Genomic DNA, 19,493 nt, shown 5'->3' on the forward strand with positions numbered 1-19,493 from the left:
GCTTTTTCTGGTGTTGAATGTTGTATTTCAGTACATTTGGATATGTTTGTACATGAATAGTAATGATTTAAAGGCATGATATCTGTAAACCAATTCACTGTCTTGTCTCTAGAAGATTGTTGGAATAGCCAAGACAGCGAGGGGACTTTCAAGAATAAATCAACCATGTTGATAATTTCAGAACAAACAGCTTGAGGATTTACACAGGGATATGACTTTGGCAGCTGCCATTCCCTCAGCACAGATAATTCTTTGAAGTTTCATCTAAAAATACTTCATGAAACCCACTTGTAATGCTGTTGAAATAATGCCTTGGTAGATATGCTAATTAAAGTAGTTACTTTTTTAAAAATGTAGAACGAACATCAGAATACATTTGTAAAATATTTACTCTTTTTTTCAGTTCTCATTGTTGCAACTTGATCCCCATACAGTACCTTTGAAGTGACACACTTATCTTAACTTAAATAAAAATAATAAAAAAAACTTAAATATAATAACTTTTGAATCAAAGTTTATGGAATTATTAATTGTAGTGATTTTGATTTTTGTTTCAGTCTCCCTTGAGCAGCACGTTCCTGGGCAGGTCTTACTGAAAAGATGGATGATACCATTGTCCCACTGAAATAAATGTATCAAAGTAGTTTTTAGTCATTGCTGGGTCCATTTGATGTCTGCCTTCTGCACTGACCGTGGCACTTTATTTGCGATGACATTGCGGTGGCTGCTGAAGGTCTGACCACTGGCTCTCTCTGCCTTCCACACCAGAACCAGAACCGAAGACAGGCGGTGCAGGGGTCACGCAGCCTGGCGGGTGGCCAGTGGCACGCGGAGCAGGTCCGCAGCGAGATGCCTGCCGCTGTGGGCCAGCTGCTGAAAGAGATGTCCCTGTGTCTGCTGGACCTCAGGGCCCTGTGCAGCATCCTCACCCAGAGAGCTCAAGGCCAGGAGCCCAACCTCGCTCTGCTCCTGGGAATCAAGTGTAAGTTCTGACCCCTCTGCACGTTTCGTTCCATGTCAGACAGCAGCCTAAAAAAAGATTCAGTGTATGTTCTTATACTGGATGTCCACAGAAGGAAATATAGAGGGATAATGCAGTTGTTCTGTGCTTTTGTGTTCTAAGGCTGTTCCTGTGTCAATTTATAGGAATTATTGAAAATGAATAATATACTGTACAACAAGCACGCTGGCCTTTGACATTCTTCAGTTATTTATGACAGAAAAAAACCAAGAGCAGTTATGAAGATGAACTTTGGGTACCTGGAGTCAAAAAATAAAAGATTGTTGTGATGTTGCAAGAGAAATTTTGGGTTATTAATCAGAAGCTAAAAATAACCAGTTTCAAGTTCATTTGTCATAAATGCAGTTATACACTGAAATGTTTTCACAGTAGTTTCGACAGCTCAGATTTCTTCACATCCTGCATAGACTTTAAACAGCCAGAGTTTGACTGCAGTTCCAAACAACAGCTGCATTTTCAGAGAACTAATTCCCACCAGACAGATGTAGAAACTGCAGTAACGAAATGTTAAAGGAAAGAAGAGGATGCACAGTTATAAAAGGACTGTTACCTATTGCTTTTTTGATGTATTTCAAATTGTATTTACGTGATGGATGTATGATGCTTCATGGATATACTGTACATCTTTGAAAATTACTTTTCAAAAAAGCATCCTGCTGTTGAAATTAATATAAGTCTAGTTCCACCACACTAGAAAAAACCTCACATATGCTCATTTGTAGTGCTTACTAGGTCTGTTTTAAACTGTCTTTGTTGTCTTTTAACAGCAATGAGTTGCTCAGGTGAAGAAAATGAAAATGTCGGCACAGAAGAGAGTCTCAACACAAAGCTTACTGAAGTGTGTCAGTTACGGAAGGACATTGATGAATTGCGGACTATAATATCAGACCGCTATGCTCAGGACATGGGAGACAACTGCATTACTCAATGACACTTTGGTGCCTCTCTGCAATAATGAACTGTGTAATTTAACGCTGCTTTGTCACACTTCCCTGCAGTTCTATTACAGAGCCATTGTGGAAGATGGCAACTTATAAATGAACCGAAGGGGAAATAGCTTTGGGTTTCTTGTCGTGATGCTTTATTTAAAGTTACACGCTATACAGAAAAAGATAACTTACTGTGAAGTTAGACTCAAATGTATCTGCTCGCCAGGGATTTCTTCAACTACTGAATGTAGGACCAAGCTGTGAATTCATTACATAGGAGCCCTTCTGCTCTGAATTTCAGTATTAATGTTATTTTTAATCTGGAGATCTAAATTTCTTTGTTCTTTAATTTAGAGTTCTTTGACTTTTTAAAGATTTAACAATTCCCATCTTTTATGCATGATCCTGGGGTGTCTCATAGGACATGTGGCTGAGGTTCTGAGTTTTAAATGGCTCTTTGGTTTACTTGACACCTTGTAAGGGTTGGCCAGAGGAATTTGACCTACAAGCTGCTTTTTGAAGTGCCTGGACTTTTGAGATACAGAAGCATGTAGTCTTTAATCGGCCTAATTACTTTCAAAATCCTTCATGTTCTTGCACTTTAATTTTGTTCAATAGCAGGACTTTCAAGGGATAGGACTGTCTAGCCAAAGACCCGAGCAGACTGTCCACAATAAAAGGTTAGTGTGCTGCTGGTCAACAGGGTGCTGAGTGATCCACTTCTCTTAACTTCTGCAGAGCTACAGCTCTTCTTACCTGCCTAATGCATTTGTTCCCCGTCATGGTTTCAGGAAAGGATTAGCACAGCATTTAGGTTTTTGTTCGCTCCTCGAATTGCAGTAAAAAGTGGTATTCGATCACCATTGTAATTTACTCCAAGAATGCCAGTCAGCACTCAATCTAGAATCTGAAATAAGCATTTTATTATTTTAAAAAAGATTATAGTGACAGGAATGGAGGTTGTTGAAAACAAATATGAAGTTACAGAGTGGACATTAAAGAAGACTGATCTCACTTGCTATTCAGCAGACATTTAGATAAAGGATAATAAGGGGTTAATCAGTGTATACATCACAGTTAAGCCATAGACCACATTGCAAGAATTTTAGAATCTTAAGAAGTGAAAGTCAAGCGCAGTTCTAGAAAAGTTTCAGCCACTTATTTTTATAAGCACATTACTAAGAATGTCTATCACTTATCTAATTGCATTATTAAGATGAAGTACATTACCAACACTTGAATCCATCTGCATGCATTATACAGAAACCAGTTTTACCTTGTGTTGGAATGGACAATTAACAAGTTATGTTAGATAATGTTTTTTTTTAACTTGAGTCCATGAGGTAGGCGTTCACACAACACCCTTAGGTAAGACGCCTTTTAACAATATTGTTTTTATAGATTATGGAAAGACCTGAACAATGACTTGGTGAACTCTTTCACATGGAACCATACCTACATTTTGGCACAGCTGTGATGATTTAACTAGAATACTTAATTCACTGAACAGTATGTTATTCTTATTTGTTTTACTGTCTTTTGCTTAGAAAAACATATTCCCATTTTAATAATTGACAGTGCACACATTGCTATAGAGCAACCTTTATCCTGGCTCTAATGTTATGCAGGCATTATGTCCTCTAGACATGAAAAATGTGATTTACAAACCTTGAGCAGGCTTTTAAAGAAAGGTACTTATTCTCCTACTTGAAGGTTAATGCATTATGAATGAATTCCACAGACTTTAACAAGACAGTTCACAGAATGTGGTCTAAAACCCTCTCAGAACTGTTTGAAAAGGCAAAGGCCAGTCTTCAGTTTGCTAAAATTCTTGCTTTAAATTAGTATTGCCATATTATGAGATTAAAAGTTTGAAATGTCCTGTTACAGTCACACAGCACAAGTGAAAGAAACCAAGTCTACTGATCTTTTATTGGCTTGTTCACATTCTATTGTCTGCTCTGTGTTGGGATAAAATGCATTTTATACTCTGATAATTCTAAAAACATATTTTTTTAGACTTTCTAATTTAGGGTTATTTTATAACCTACATTTACATTTATCTGTCAGAAGTAATGTAAGGTGGTCCTTTCTATAAATATAAAGACAGAAAGATGATTTAATTCAGCCCCCTTACAGTATTGTTCAATTTACCACTGAGTCAGAACAACCTGTCTTTTCAATCCAGATTCCTAAGCCACTCCATGTACTGTAAATGACTCAGCACATCATTAAGAACATAAGGTTACAAATGAGAGGAGGCCATTTTTCTTATTTAGTAAATATCTTTAAAAATGTTTGTATCTTTTCACTGTAGTAGATTAACTTCTAAATATGTTAGAGGACTATAAATACCCCACAGTACTATGGACAGTTAAAAAAATAGGACATATTTATATATTGATTACTTAAATGTAATCCCTGTCATGGTAGTGGCTTGATCTAGTGTCAGTTGTACTGAAAAGCTAGTTCAAACATGTTGTTCTGATTCACTTAATTACACAGTGGCCTCGGTCACAAATATTGTGAACCAACATTACAAGCTTAGAAAAGCACAACAAGTCTGGGTTTGAAATGTGGGACTATTGTTTCATGTGCTTGGCTGTGTGCTGGCGGGAAAGTCTTGTACTATAGGAAAGCATTTGACATGTTTGTAAAAAAAAACATAAGATTTTAAACTTTTAATATTCGGTAATGACAACCCACATGCTATGTGTTATAGCATGTATAATTCCAACAGGAAAGACAAAACAACATTATTTGACACCTGTATCAAAACTTATATTTTGATTTTTTTTCTATTTCTAAAATATTTCAGTGAATATTGTCTTTTAGATGGATGACCCCTTCTAAGACAATTTTGATATACTGTATAGTGGGATGGGTTTTTAAAGTGGTTCCAGAGCTGGAAAATGTGTGCATAAAAGAAGTGTTAAGAATTGTTAAACATTTGCTGATTATTTATTGCTTTATACTGTAAGGCAGCATTAGAAAACAGTAAAGTGAGGGTCGGGCTACAGGCTTCATACTTCCAGAATATTCTAAAGGTTTTAAACTTGCATCATCACTGGTATTACTGAGAACAGTGGAACAGTGAAGTGTGCTCATTTTAGCCAGAGACTGTCTAAAATGTTTAGTGTAAAATAAATGTAAATTAGGGGGTTTTGGAAAGCAGTTTACAGAAAATACATTTTTTTTGTTTGTTATCCTGAAGATGTCTACATCTCTATGACAAATATAAAGATCTATGCAGGCATGATGAAGGATGGAACAGTTACATTGCTTAGTAATAGGTAAGCAACAATATTGATTTAACAAAGACCTGATGCTCAGTTTGAGTTCGTTTTTTCTAGGTTTGGGGTAACTTGAAAGCTTGTTTTGTCTTAAAATCAGAAATCCAAGAACCCTTCCGTTCTTAGTGAGCAGCCATCTATGGCAGATTTCATATGTAGAAAATCAATGGACATCGAATGTTGATCAGCCAAAACAAAGTACCTGGTATCTATAGTATATCTATAAACTACACTGGATCAATCAAGTGGCTGTACCCAATTTCATTTGCTTTTATCTTTGGAGAATGTGGAATTCTTCTAATGTGGGGAAAAAGACTTAAGTCTTTTTCTAAAGTCTTTTTTTAAGTCTTGTTTTGTGAAATTCTGAATAGAACAGTTTCTGCCGAATTGATAGTTGAGTTTCTCAAGCAAAAACATGTTACAGAATAGTGTGATTGAATTTTTCAGTAAGGAATAAAATCTATGCAATTCTATCCATCTAATTAATCTTACAATAGCTGAAGAACAGCTGAAATCTGTAATTAATTGTCCTTCGTGCCTTGTCAGAAATCCAAACTTGCTTATCCAGCATCTAGAGTGCAAGAAAAATTCATATTTCCAAAAGCCATATTTTTTTCAAGCTGAACTTGCAAAAGATGTAATGTAAAATGTCAAAACACTGCATTCATACCTCAGTGATGTATACAATCATAGGAAGGCTGCAAACCAACATGTATGTTTGTCCAGAAAATGCTGCGAGGGTAATCTGTAATAGCATGCATTGCATACTTTGACTCAGGTTTATATTAAATGTTTAGTGCCCAGTAAGAAAGTATTTAAGCTGTACAAAAATAATGCATTTTGATAGTTTATTTTTTTAAGTGTCACACTGTACATTCTGTAGAAAAAGCAAAGGGAAATGTGTGGTTGTCATGACCGACTCCAACAGTGCACAGCTGGACAGGTGTGGAGGCCACTGGCTGGCTTCTAATGTGATTTTGTATTGTTTTAACTAAGTATTTGGGTTTGCAGCTAGGTTTTATGAATGCCAAAGTTATATTTATATAAACAACCTTCTAAAAATATTAACTACTTGTATTTTTTCATGGAACCTTGCTTTTGCTCTTATTTGTATAGATGTTAATAAAATATTTTTTTACAACTTGAAGTTGACTTTTGGATTTGTTTTTCTCTCAATTTTATTAATTTTTGTTGTATTTTTTTTAGACTAAAAAAAACGACTGTGTGATTCATGATAATGAATCTTGACTGTAAGTGAGATATGGCCAAACTGTACAATTAGAGCTGACTGCAGGTAGTAGGATCAATCCGCGACTCAAACCAGACTACAGATGCAGCCATTCAAAGTGCGCGGTACAGACACCGCAGTACAGATACCGCAGGTATGATGACACGCGATACCGCGGTGCGTGATTGGTTGACCGACAGGGGCACTCGTGGTCCGTTGGTCTGTCTAGAAAGACTTACTGTACTGTAAACGTCTTTACTGTGCCCGTTGTAGATATTGAATTTTACCACTGAAGGGAAATCTTAGTAGCTGAGCATAAAAAGAATAGGAGCATACTGTAACGCGTGTGAAGGCCATAAACGATATTAATTTTGGAACGTAAACATACAGTATATAGCTGGTCTTGGTACTTTAAAGAAAAAAATACACACCGGTATTCCATTTCTCCCTAAACATTGTAAGCTTCGAAGTCTTTAACTAACGTGATACCGGAGTCAACAAGCATACTTTTAGAATTTGATTAAAAGGGAATATAATATGGAATCGCGTATCTCAAGAAATTAATAACGATATAATTATATTCATGTTGCAAAAGAACTGCAACGGACATAAAAACTCCCTTGCATGGTTTCATTACGACCAGAATCGGTCTTGAGATATTTTTAACTTGATTTACAGTATTTGAGAGGTATGTCTTAACACCGATACTACAGTGCTTAAGTACTGCTCACGTATATGTTTCTAGGTTTATATTATGCATTTCATACGGTCAAATTACTTTTGAGCAATAAGAAGCGAGAAACGGTATGCGTTTTACTTTCGTTTTGTGCTGGGACCCGTGGATTGATTAGAGATATCAAGTACATACAAGTCATTTTTTAAATGTTGTAGTTCGTCTTGAAAAAATGTTACGAGTACATCATCTATCAACAATTACACAGGTTCTGTTTCCATATTGCGGATTTTGGTTACGTAATATTATTTTCTAGATTTCACGTTGTGAATATGATGGGATGTCTGATGGGATGTTTCTAAAAATCCACCCTCTGTAAAACGTCTTCTCTAGTTGTCCTGCATATGTATTCGCTAATGAAGCTGTGTGTTCTGAGCCTAGATCTCTACATTTCTGTATGAACCAGCTTAGAGGGCTAAAGACAGCTTGTGTTTAAATTGAGTGTAAGGCAATTTATGCTTCTAAAGTCATGGTCAGCATTTATCTTTGTACTGTGTTGTAAACTTGTTCTGTGCCAAGTCACATTATTTTATAGCGTTTTTAAAGCGTTATCAAATACGGTGTTACTGTAGTTTACTGAGTCCCATGTCACATGGTCTGTGATTGAAACCTGTAAAACCGGTTTAATTCGTCACAGCCAGCACTCTTCAGGTGTGAGGGTCTTCTGCTCAGAATGAAACGCTAAAATGTTTGTGTATATTCTAATGGTAGTGGGGGCGGGGTGTGTGGGAACAAGTTTGGTTGAAACATTTTCTCTGAAAGCATTTTCTTCTTGTAACCGATCTTGTTACAGCATGTTACAGTTTACTATTATTAACCATATTAATTTTAAGTGCTTAATGTAAAATCTTGTAAAAATATATTTTCATTGTTCAAATATACATTAAGTCTGACTATCATATAATAAGTTAAATACAAAACTAAAGAAAAAATAGGGTTAAATATAATTCAAAATATTTTGCTAACAATGTTAACTGTTTATGAATAATAAAATGTATTAACTAAGGAGTAGGATGGCACAGTTGTTAGTATGTTTTTTGTTTTTTTTTAACCCAATCTCCGGGAAACCATTAGTACGATGGTGAATCGGAGATTCTCAACCCTTGCTGCGTACGACTGGAAAAGAATTCGTGATCGGATCAACGAAATGCTTCGTAGGAGGAGGCAGTCTTTTCCTCTTGTCTAACAGTCTGTCCACAAACAAAACATTCCTGTTAGACAAGAGGAATTGAAAAAAAAACAATGTTGTCAATGAAAACCGGTGTGTGTGTCTCTCCCTGCTGGATGTCCCTCTCACAAACTGCTGAATGAATAAAATAATTTTATTGAAAACGAGTTTGCGATTGTCTGGTCTTTAAATTCTGTAGATACGCGATTCCATATTATATTCCCTTTTAATCAAATTCTAAAAGTATGCTTGTTGACTCCGGTATCGCGTTAGTTAAAGACTTCGATGTTTAAAATGTTTAGGGAGAAATGGAATACTGGTGTGTATGTTTTCTTTAAAGTACCGAGACCAGCCATATACTGTATGTTTAAGTTCCAAAATTAATATCGTTTATGGGCTTCACACGCGTTGCAGTATGCTCAGGCACTAAGTAAAAGGAGATGCTTCGTATTGCTTGACTAATTTTAAAAACTAAGTTATAAATATAAAAATTGCAGGCGCTGCTCTGGTGCGTCGGCTCCTACACAGTGCCTGTCTGCCGTAAGCGTTACAATATACATACAGTACCCAACACTGCTTGTACCCATCTGTCATGTAAATAAAACACCTTGAATTGAATTGAATTGAGGGGAGAAGGGGGGGATACTAAAGCCAATACTGGCTCAATGGGCTTTGACGTGCTAATGCGTTAACGGTCCGGGTGTGGCAGGCTTCCAATGTCAACTCGACTCGATTAGAAGACAATGAACGTATTTTAGCCCTAAATGAATTAATAGCAAACATGGTTTACATAAAATACATTTTTCCAAGAAAGTTTATAATAATACGATCTATAGTTGAAATCTGAGCCTACTTTAAAAATAAAGGAAAAGCATTTTCAGAGAGCAATCACGCTGTGTTTATGTAGAAAAAGTGATTAGGTTTATGAGCAATCTAATTACCTATTTGCTTAAAATGCTATATAAAATAAAGTTTATTTAGAGATGAATGATCAGTGTCGCAGTTTAAATAATGTGAGTCAGGAAACTAACACAGCGCCACCGGATTTAATAACGCAATAAAAACGCTATAAAATAATGTGACACAGTACAGCACAGTACAACAATACTGACCATGACTTTAAAAGCATAAATTACCTTACACTCAATTTAAACACAAGCTGTCTTTCTGTATGAACCTCTAAGCTGGTTCATACAGAAAATGTAGAAATGCATTAGCCTGATCATGATTAAAAAACACATAATTAAACACGCGTTTGCGATTTAAATCAGAACACGATTTAAATCAATATAAATGTTTATATTGTAACGCATACTGTCCCGCCTCCATTTCTCTATAAAAATTTACTGTTGCACACACACACACAATAGAAGCAGGAACCACTGTCAGAAGGGAAGATATATTCAAAATATCGCAAATATCGATCATGTTGCGATATTTTGAAATATAAAAGTCAATTGATTGTCCATAATATCACTTACCTATTTTTTCGAAGAAATGTTTGTTAAAATAAAAGTCCAGCACCAGCTGGATTCGAACACACAACCTGCCAGTTGGAAGTCACGCACCTAGACCAGTAGGCTACAAGACAGCTCGCATGTTCAGGTAGGCGAAACAGCCTTACACAGTCCTGCCGCAGTACACGGATATAATCATACCGTTATTAAATTCTTTAGATACGCGATTCCATATTATATTCCCTTTTAATCAAATTCTAAAAGTATGCTTGTTGACTCCGGTATCACGTTAGTTAAAGACTTCGAAGCTTACAATGTTTAGGGAGAAATGGAATACCGGTGTGTATTTTTCCTTGTGATATTTTAAGCTCTAGTTGAATGATAGGTGTCGCATTTTAAATCATTTTCGTAGCTAGAAATTATGAAACGCCCTGTTAAAAGCAAGGAAGTTTTTATGCCCCGTTGAAGTAAAACAAAATGCCTGACAAAGTATGGCTTGGACAGATTCCAAGTGCTTGTACAAATGTGCTAAAGAAATTATACTTTGAGTATACAGCTTGTCCAAAGTCATCCATTATTAATACTATTAGTAATATCTTCAGTAAAGGCTTTGATGCATAAATATTTCTGATAAAGGTAGGTTGTGTACTTCTGTCCAACTGAGCAATCTTGCTTTCATAATATATACCAACATTTTAATGACTGATGATTAACATGCTGTAATACACAGTTCAAAATTAAAGGCTCAAATGCTGTACATGAGAGGTTAAGCTCCCCCTGGCGGTTTTACAAGGCGACGCCGGATAGTTAGTCACGTGACACACGTGAAATGCGTGATACCGCGTGATACTGTGACACGCCCACCGGGGTATGCCGCGAAATACCTCACCCATTTTGAATGGCTGCATCTGTATGACACACCAAAAGGTACACCATCAAAAGCCGTGGCTTCAGTCCTTTACTTTGAAGACCTGTCCAGATGGAAAGAAAACGTCACTGCATGAACACTACTGTATGTAGCGCAGCAATCCTATTATGGTTCAGGGTATCACATTTTCTTCATGCCAAGAATCCTCTACCATTCCGGAATTGCATTGAGGCTTCACAGAATGCTTTAATTTTGTGCCATTTTCTGTTTTGGAAGAAGAAAAGGCAAGGGTGCACTCAGCTTGTCAAGCAAGAGTGTAGTCCTGTAGTCTGGCTAGCGCTTGTGAGTTTGAAGTGATGCCAATCAGATGCAATCAGTGCAGTCTATAGAATGGCAAGTAGCTCAAAAGTAGCTGTGCAAAGGATCGTATTTAAGGGCTTTGTGCCACAGGTGGGTATAAAAGAATAGACTAATGCTATGATTGATTACACTATTGAAACATAAATGAATATCAATTAGCTCCTGCAATGCTTCAGTATCTAAAATTATCGTCAAAGTTTGGACAGATAATATTCAACTTTTGCCTAAATCCCACCATAACCTTGGAGGGTGTGCATCCTGAGAGAAGTGTATTATCTACTGTATGTATTTACATGCAGTACATCCTATCAGTGATGGCCAACTACTGTCCAGCTGCAGCTGTTATGGGCCACATGACTTAAGAGTCATCACCTTCGTAACACAAATGTTTTGACTTAGCAGTTTCACGATTTGTCACTCCTCTGAGTTGTATGGTTATGCCCCAACGTATACCCACACCGTGTGTTGTGAAGAAACACCATCCTCCTTTTATTGATCGTCTTTCAGAGTGTATCCATTACATTGCTTATCCAGAATAAAGAAAACTTTTTGTGTAGTAAGGTTTCCTCTAGTGTAGATATTCCGCCCCCTTTTCTAACAGAACTGGAACCTGTTTTATTTTACTTGCTCTTTGTTGGTAAGTGTCAGCTGGCCTCTGACTGCTTGCTCTTAATAATAATAATAATTTCCAAACATATTGAAAATTATTTTCATTTACCTAAATTAACATACAGTAGTTATTGGTATGATTTTGAATCTGTAGAAATAAGAACTGTTTTAGCTCATACCAGATGAAGGCTCAACAGCTGAAACATTTGTTCTTCCTTTTTTTGCAGAGTAGGATTGACCTTATTAATAGCCATAGTCTGGCACAGTTTCCCACTTGACCCTCCTGGAAGTGTAACGGTGCTGAGCAGACTGGTGGTGTTCAAGCCCCATTTTTTAAATTAGACTATGTGACAAAGATATTCTTTAACAGCCTTAAACAGAGGGTACATGTATTGGAAGGATGATCTAAATAACATAACTACTTCTGCACAGGTAATGACAGACTGAGAAATTACTCTACTAAGTGTTGATAAATGTATGCAGCAGAGAAGAGACAATAAACCCATGAAATACCTGCTATACAGGATAACATTCCTGCATAACATGAATCCAAAGGCAAGTCCACATTATGGTGGCTTAAACAAATAACTGAAAAAAACTTTTTTTTAAAGATTCTTGAAATGTTTTTGTCAGTACTGAAGTATTAATCTATCATCTGAATCTGTGCTTTTATTGTAGCCATTCTACAAAAATGTTGTATTTGATAGGCAGTGTAGAGTTGTTTTGAAGCCTCTAAATTCATAGCTTCTGGCTCATGCATTCAAAAACCCTGTTGTCGACACTGCTGCTGTACTCTTAAGAAAGGCACTTTATTCCATTTTTTTCAATCCTGCCAGCTGTATAAATGGACGCTATTAATGGACTGATAGACTGGCATTCCATCAAGGGGAAACTCACATACTCTCATCCCAATGAATACTATAGAAAGCTCAGGCCAGTTGAATCTCACTAGGCTTGAATATGAATGTTACAGCTTTCATATGAAGATAACATATTTCATATTTCCAATTTCAGAAGCTTCCACAAAAAAAAAGAGATTGCATCTCCTCTCCTGGCCACAACAAGTTTCCAGTAACTTACAAAGTCCTACTTCTGTTGTTCTGTCTTACACAGTTTTTACTCACACTGTTCTATTCTCCTTTAATTCATTGATTCAATTGTTAAGTCTGAAGCATGAATTTACAAGAGGGATATGCTTTCAAATACATTGCTTAGTTTAACGGTAAGCTTAGCTAAAACACTGGTTTAGCTGGAAAACTGTCCCACTAACCTTACAATTCACCAAGCTTTACCATTTTTAGAGCATGAAAACATTGCAGGATTTTGCAGAGATAAAAATTAAATTATATCCTCTTACCTATCTTTAAATGATATGAAATATTTCTTCCTGAGTTAATAAAATAATAATGAAAATGTCATTTTCATATTTTCAAGAAACTAGAGCTGCTCAAGAGCAAGCCATTACATGGTCAGTTCTACCAAGATGGTTGTCCTTGCCATGGTTACGCATTGCCGGTCTAAAAGAGAGACAGAAAGCCTGATTATTGCAGCTCAGGACCAGGCACTGAACACCAAATACCACCAGAAGAACATCTCAAAACAGCCAGTTGATAGCAAATGCAGAATGTGCAACAAGGCAGAAAAACATGTTTGCCATATTGTTGCGGGCTGTACAACACTTGCACAGTCTGAGTACACTAACAGACACAACAAGGTGACCAGCTACATCCACTGGACAATGTGCAAGCATCTGGGGGTGCCAGTGCCTCACAGTGTTCTACGAGCACATACTCGAAAAGGTTGTCAACACCACCAATAGCACCATCATGTGGGACGTGCCTATAGTCACAGACTCAAAAATACTAGTGAACCGTCCTGACATTGTGCTGCATGACAAGAAAGCAGAAACAGGCCTGCTGATCGATATATCCATTCCAGACGACTTGAACATCATGATGAAAGAAATTTAGAAACCGAATAAATACCTGGAAATTGAGATCAGCAGGATGTGGAATGTGAAGACGAGAGTTGTGCCAGTCATAGTTGGAGCACTAGGGACACTCAAAAGGGATTTGATCAAAACCTTTCGTTGCTCCCAGGCCATCCATCAGCAGGCGAAGTGCAGAAGATCGCACTAATGGGCACTGCACACATCCTTCGTAAGGTGCTAGAGTAAATAACCGCTGAAAATATCTGGTGAGAAGAAAAAGTAATAATAATAATAAATAAATAAATAAATAAATAATAATAATAATAATAATAAAAAAGTGCTGTTCTGGACACTACACTCAAAGTGCTTGTTCTGAATGCTGACACCCGAGCCACACAGGCTGTAGACCTTATCCAGCATACCTTGCACTTCAGGAGTGTCCGTTTCACTGATCTGCCACAACTCAATTGAAGAACCCCTCCAGGATCCTAAGATGTACTGGTGGACCTACTGTAGTCCTAGAACCTCGTCCTTCAAAAAGGTATTAGTTTCCTATCTTCACTTCTGCTGCTCATGTGGAAGACCTCTTCGGTTCTCTATTGCACTGAGAGAGCTGGTACAGATTTCTCTTCCTTGCCAGTATAAACTCATTACTTTCCCTGGACCCCTGACACTCTAAACCGGGCTCTCTGCTTCATGGCCAGTCTTCCCTATCTGAGGAAGAAACCTATCCCACACCAATGCTGGGACTGTGGCACATTCAATCAGACTCCCGCAGTCTCAGTCAATAAAGGCAGGGAAGCTCCAGCAGCCTCTGGAACACAATTTCCCCACCCTGGTCATGGGAGACTCCTGCATCTGCTGGCTGTTTATTCCAACTGAGCAGTTACTCACTAGTGCCAATTCATGACTTTAATTGATATAACTTCTTGGTTAGACTTGTTGATGAGCTCAGTCCTTAGTTCCAACACCACCCTGTCAAACGCATTGTGCCAAGATGCCAGTGATGCCATCTCCCTTCAACTTGTGTATTAAGACTTCGTTCCCTTCTGCCTAAAGGTCTCTAGACAGGTGACCAGTTTACTATGAACAGACACAGGTGAGAATGATCTGTGAATGTATTGGACAAACCCACAAAAAGCACTTTTTTATTTCTACAGAGATCAAGTTGCCTACAGATAATTGAATGAGGGAAGTTTTAAAACTTGGAAATTGGTACAGGATGCTGCTGATTACAAATATCATTAATGCAAGTTAAATCATTTATCCTGTGGTCAAGAACTTGGATAAAAAGCACAGTGGTTCCTGAGGTTCAGGGCTGGAAATGACTGCTCTGGGAGATGGATAACAGAGCAGAAGTAGGGTGACAAATGAGAAGAGCCCATTCAGTCTATCTACCTTGGTTGATTTGAGCAGCCAGTAGCTAAGTGATCTAAGTATCATCAAGCAGCTTCTTGAAAGACGCCAGGGTAACAGCCTCAGTAACATAGCTGGGTAGTTTGTTCCACACTCCAATAATAGTTACTTAACACAGAAGTAATTTCCACTTTAGGAACATTGCTAGTCATCCTTCCATAAAAAGGGTGACAAAACCAAACCAAGTAATTATAGACTTACAGCTATTACATATCAAGATAAGAAAATAAAGAAGAATAAGAAGAAAAAACAGCAGGTGTGTCCTTAAAGGAGATATGCTGTCAGAAAGAGGGGCCAAGCAGAACAATTTCGAGAGAAGAGGGAGGAATGGAAAAAAAGATGATCTCAGACTTGGAAAGACCGTGTTTGAGATGATGTGAGTTTATCCAAGAGGAGATAACTGAAAGAAAGGCAGAAATAAGGACAGACACATCAAGAAAAAATTGGAAAAAAATACATTCATCATATTAGTAGTATGGGATAAAAACCCAAGGAGTGGTTGTAGAGAGAAAAGGGACCCAATATATCCAAAGGTTACACCCCTGGAGAGTGATTGTGAGGAACAGGAAGAGTCAGGGCCAGGGCTTCCAGAAGGCAGTAATACCCAGAAGAGCGCAAGATTGCCTGGAGAGAGAGGGGGAGAAAGGAATCTGAGATTACCCATTTTTCTGCTGATGTTAAGGCACCTGTAGTATTTAGGACTCCTGTGAAATCTAGAGTGTGTGGGATGAGAGAGAACAACAAAGAGGCTGCTGCTGTGTCAGGAATGCAGGTGTTGTTTGTCGAGAAGTGTCCCTGGCCAAACAGGAACATCCAGGAAAGTGACAGTTCTGAAATGTTGAGGTTGTTAGTGAAGATCAGGCGCTTGGTGAAGAGTAAGAGAGAAGTTTAAGAAGCAGAGATCACAGAATGAATATAAATCATCTAGTACCTGGTGATTATTTTAAAGTTAAACTGAAGAGTATAAGAAACCGGGTGTATTGTGGAAATTAGAAAGCATAAGAGTTAGCTTGGAATTGTATCTGTGGAACCAAGTAAAAATCAAAGAAAGAAGAGAAAAATGCAGTCTTCACTTAGAGGGGGCCAGAGGTTAAGAACTAGGATTCTAGAGTGCAACCAAAAGACTGAGGCCTGGCTGCTTAAAACATGAAAAACCAAGTGACAGGCTGGCTATGTCAGACTTCTGTGTCTCAAAGACAGGAGTTAGATCAATAGACGACCCGGATTAGACTCAGCACAAGCTGAGAGGAAAGAGTTTGTGGCTGAGGAGCCTCAGTGGAGTGTGAAGGACAGAACTTAAAATAAAGGAGATCATGCAGGGAGTGGGTTAAATGAAAAGCAGAAAGCTGGTCATGTTCACTACTTACTTGGGAGTTCTAGGGAGAAAATAAGATTTAGGATTAGTGAGACCTGTCAGACTACAAGTCCATTCACATTTTCACATAAAATGTAACTGCAGATTGGCTTTACCCAGATGTGTGAAATAAAGAAATACAAAAGGACCCGAAAGACAGGGTCAATTTTGTGGCAGGAGGAATAAGTAAAGCCGCACATGGAGCCTAGAATGTGAAACGTTTTATGCATCTCTTAAGGCTTGTACAACACAGATGCTAACAAACAGCAACAAAAAAGAATTCAACCCCGATTTATTTTCCCATGCAACTGACACTTCAGAATTACAGCATTAAATGTCACTGCAGTTACCCAAAACATGACTAAGACTGGCCCATCACATCACCTGCCACTCAAGGCACTGACTTCCTCACAGAACATGCTGAATCAGACTTTGTGTGAACATAAACCTGGACAACCAGTTCTGTCAGGTACAGTGAGGTTTTAATTAAACCCTCTTACTCCTTGTGTAACCATAGCTTTAAAGAGGTATCAAGGCATTCAGCCACATTCCTGGGAGCCAGTGGAAATACATAGAGAACTTCATCTGCGCTTGAAATCTTATTGACAGTGTGGATGGAAGATATTCCTGCTGAAAAAGGCAGACAGATTCAGCTCATGAATGACACCTTATTGATACTGTATTAGTTTATTCAGATATGTGGTTACCCTACTATTATTTCAGGCAGCTGTAATGTGATTTTTATCACTCTTGTTTATCTGTACGATAACTAGGGCAGTTTTGCCTTGAAGTTTACATGCTGTTTTGAAATATGTTCATTTTTCATACTGTTTACTCTAACCCACTAACTATGCTTGCAGTACTGCATAACATACAAATGTAAAAATGGGTGTCATGACTGAGACTGAGGTACAGATTCCCTTCACAGAAACAAATGGTACTGGAACACAACACATTACTGTGTGCTCTTCTTTACTGGTGATAAATTCTTTATCGCCTTAAAATGTCAATGCTGATCTAAAAAAAAACGTATTTCATGGGAAAATGTTGTATCCCCAGAGCTCAGTGATCAAATAATCCCAGAAATGTCCTGTCCAGAAATCACTTCACTGAAACATTCCAGCAGAGAAAAATGACCTATGAAATATACAGTAGATGATGGCGATTGGCTGGAAACAAGATAGAAGATAATCCCTCAGGATAATCATGCAAAACATGAATACAGAAGCTGTGTGCTTCTGAAAAATTCTGTACCAAATATTATTATACAACATATACAGTAAATGTTGTAGTAATATTTTCAATGATTAGTAGTTATAAAGAACTATATTTTTTATATATTACACATGACCGTGAAGTGCTCCTGTCTCCAGTGAATTAGTTTAGGATGTTAAAACTGTAACTTTTTAAAATTTAGAATTGCCAGTTTGCCATATTTTGTTCTGTTTAACCGAATTCTGACTAGCCTGTTGTAAGTGTCTCACTTCACAGCATTCAGGTTCGAACCCCATGACTGCACAGGGGGAGAATGAGGAGGCTCTTCTGATCCTGCCGGTATCAGGCCGCAGCCTCCACCCACAGGCTCAGCGCTGATCCTCACCAGCAGCAAGGCAGCAGCGGTAAGGGCTGCTGTCATGGGTCATGAAAATCTCTTAGAGATCTGCTGGATGGCAACAGATTTAGATTGCTTAGGGAACTTCTTCTCGAATGGCCTCAACCTCTAGTCATGGAATAGCTCCTAATGTGTTTATTTCAATTAAAATTGAAAATTACTATTGACAGAGAAAAATAATCCATTTCAGATCAGCACTGGCATAGCGCCAACTACTGTAGCATATACAGTACTTGGGACTTGAGATGCTATCACACATCCTTTTAGTTTGATTACTTGTGAAGATTCCTAATAGAAACTAATTCATCTCAAAACCAGATATTCATCTCAACAACTCAAATATACATCCAAGCCATTTATAACCAAGAGTTCCTTTAGTTCTCCTACAATCGAATCCCTAACAAAATAAAATATTTTAAAAACGCTAAAAATCCACAACCTTTTGCAAGGAATCTACTACTTACATGATGCTCAGCCATCTAGTGAAATTGTGCTACTACTAGAATGAAGCTCAGATATCCAAAATCCTGTAAATAAGATCAGCTGCTGAAGAGATCCTGACTAATGGGAGATTTACAGAGGTAGGCTGGTGCCAGGATTAAAAACTGCAGCAGATTCATTTCTGAAGGGCAAAGAGTCAGAGCTTGTTCATCTGTCACTGTTTCAGACTTGCTGTTGCCTTGACAAAAAATAAGTTCTTTTTAGGCAAGGCATGTCCAATCCAGGTCCTGGAGAGCTGCTGAGTTGGAACAAAACCTGCAGATTTACTGAAGTAAAGGCTTTAACCTCAGGTTTTAATGAGCTACAGTACATTAGTTCTATATTGTCTTATTCAGGCTACTTTGGCAGTTTTAACCAGCTCTTCAGGTGCTACTGCTTTCGATAGACCTAGAAAAACTGCAGACACTGCGTCCCCCTAGTAACGAACTGGACATCTTTGTTTTAAGAGAAACGCAGTCGAAAAAAAGAGCTTGTGCAGAAATAAGAGAATCACATTTTCCCAGCTGAAATGCAAATATTGGTGCCAAAACAACAACAGTTAAAAAAGATAAGCTGAAGACATCTTGAAGAACTTTCTTAGATCTATTGACAACTTCGGAAAGAACTTCCTTCTTGTTCACACACACACACCTGTTTTCTTACAGTATTTGATAGCTACCTGTTCTCCTAATTATACACAGGTGGCATTAACTGCAATCACCTTGTTAAACAATTGGATGCATTTTAAATATACAAATACACAAAAAAACATTTAAATGTAGACACAAGTAACACACATAATGATGTTCAATGCACAATAAAGTTCTTTTGCAGATGATCTGCTAAATACATATTCTAATGTTTAATCATATCCATTCACCCCATTGAATTTCACACATGAAAGACACTCAATGACTTCTGTTGATTGTCCTACCTGTAACAACATGGTCCTGAACTGTAGGGCACGCCACAGCGCTTGAGAACAATGCTACTCTGAACAGCTAAAGCTTCCCCTTTCTATGGTGCACTTCAGTG

General features: G+C 37.7%; 1 protein-coding gene and 1 long non-coding RNA gene across 4 annotated transcripts in view; one reads left to right on the plus strand and one right to left on the minus strand.

Moving 5' to 3' along the window:
• Positions 1-6,390, plus strand: part of cep85l (centrosomal protein 85L) — an 86,538-nt gene extending 80,148 nt beyond the window's left edge. For all 3 annotated transcript variants that reach the window (XM_088627026.1, XM_088627027.1, XM_088627028.1), the window contains 2 exons: positions 769-982; positions 1,789-6,390. In XM_088627026.1, coding sequence (XP_088483152.1) covers positions 769-982; positions 1,789-1,952 — 378 coding nt within the window. In that variant the 3' untranslated portion in view covers positions 1,953-6,390. The remainder of the gene's footprint in view (positions 1-768; positions 983-1,788) is intronic.
• On the minus strand, positions 909-19,493 carry LOC148675626 (uncharacterized). Its single transcript, XR_015935559.1, has 3 exons — positions 19,393-19,493; positions 13,652-13,859; positions 909-1,029 (listed from the first exon to the last, which is right to left on the minus strand). It is a non-coding gene; the product is annotated as an uncharacterized LOC148675626 (long non-coding RNA).

The sequence above is a fragment of the Lepisosteus platostomus genome, chromosome 3, assembly GCF_059453375.1.
Source record: "Lepisosteus platostomus isolate fLepPlt1 chromosome 3, fLepPlt1.hap1, whole genome shotgun sequence".
Lineage (NCBI taxonomy): Eukaryota > Metazoa > Chordata > Actinopteri > Semionotiformes > Lepisosteidae > Lepisosteus > Lepisosteus platostomus.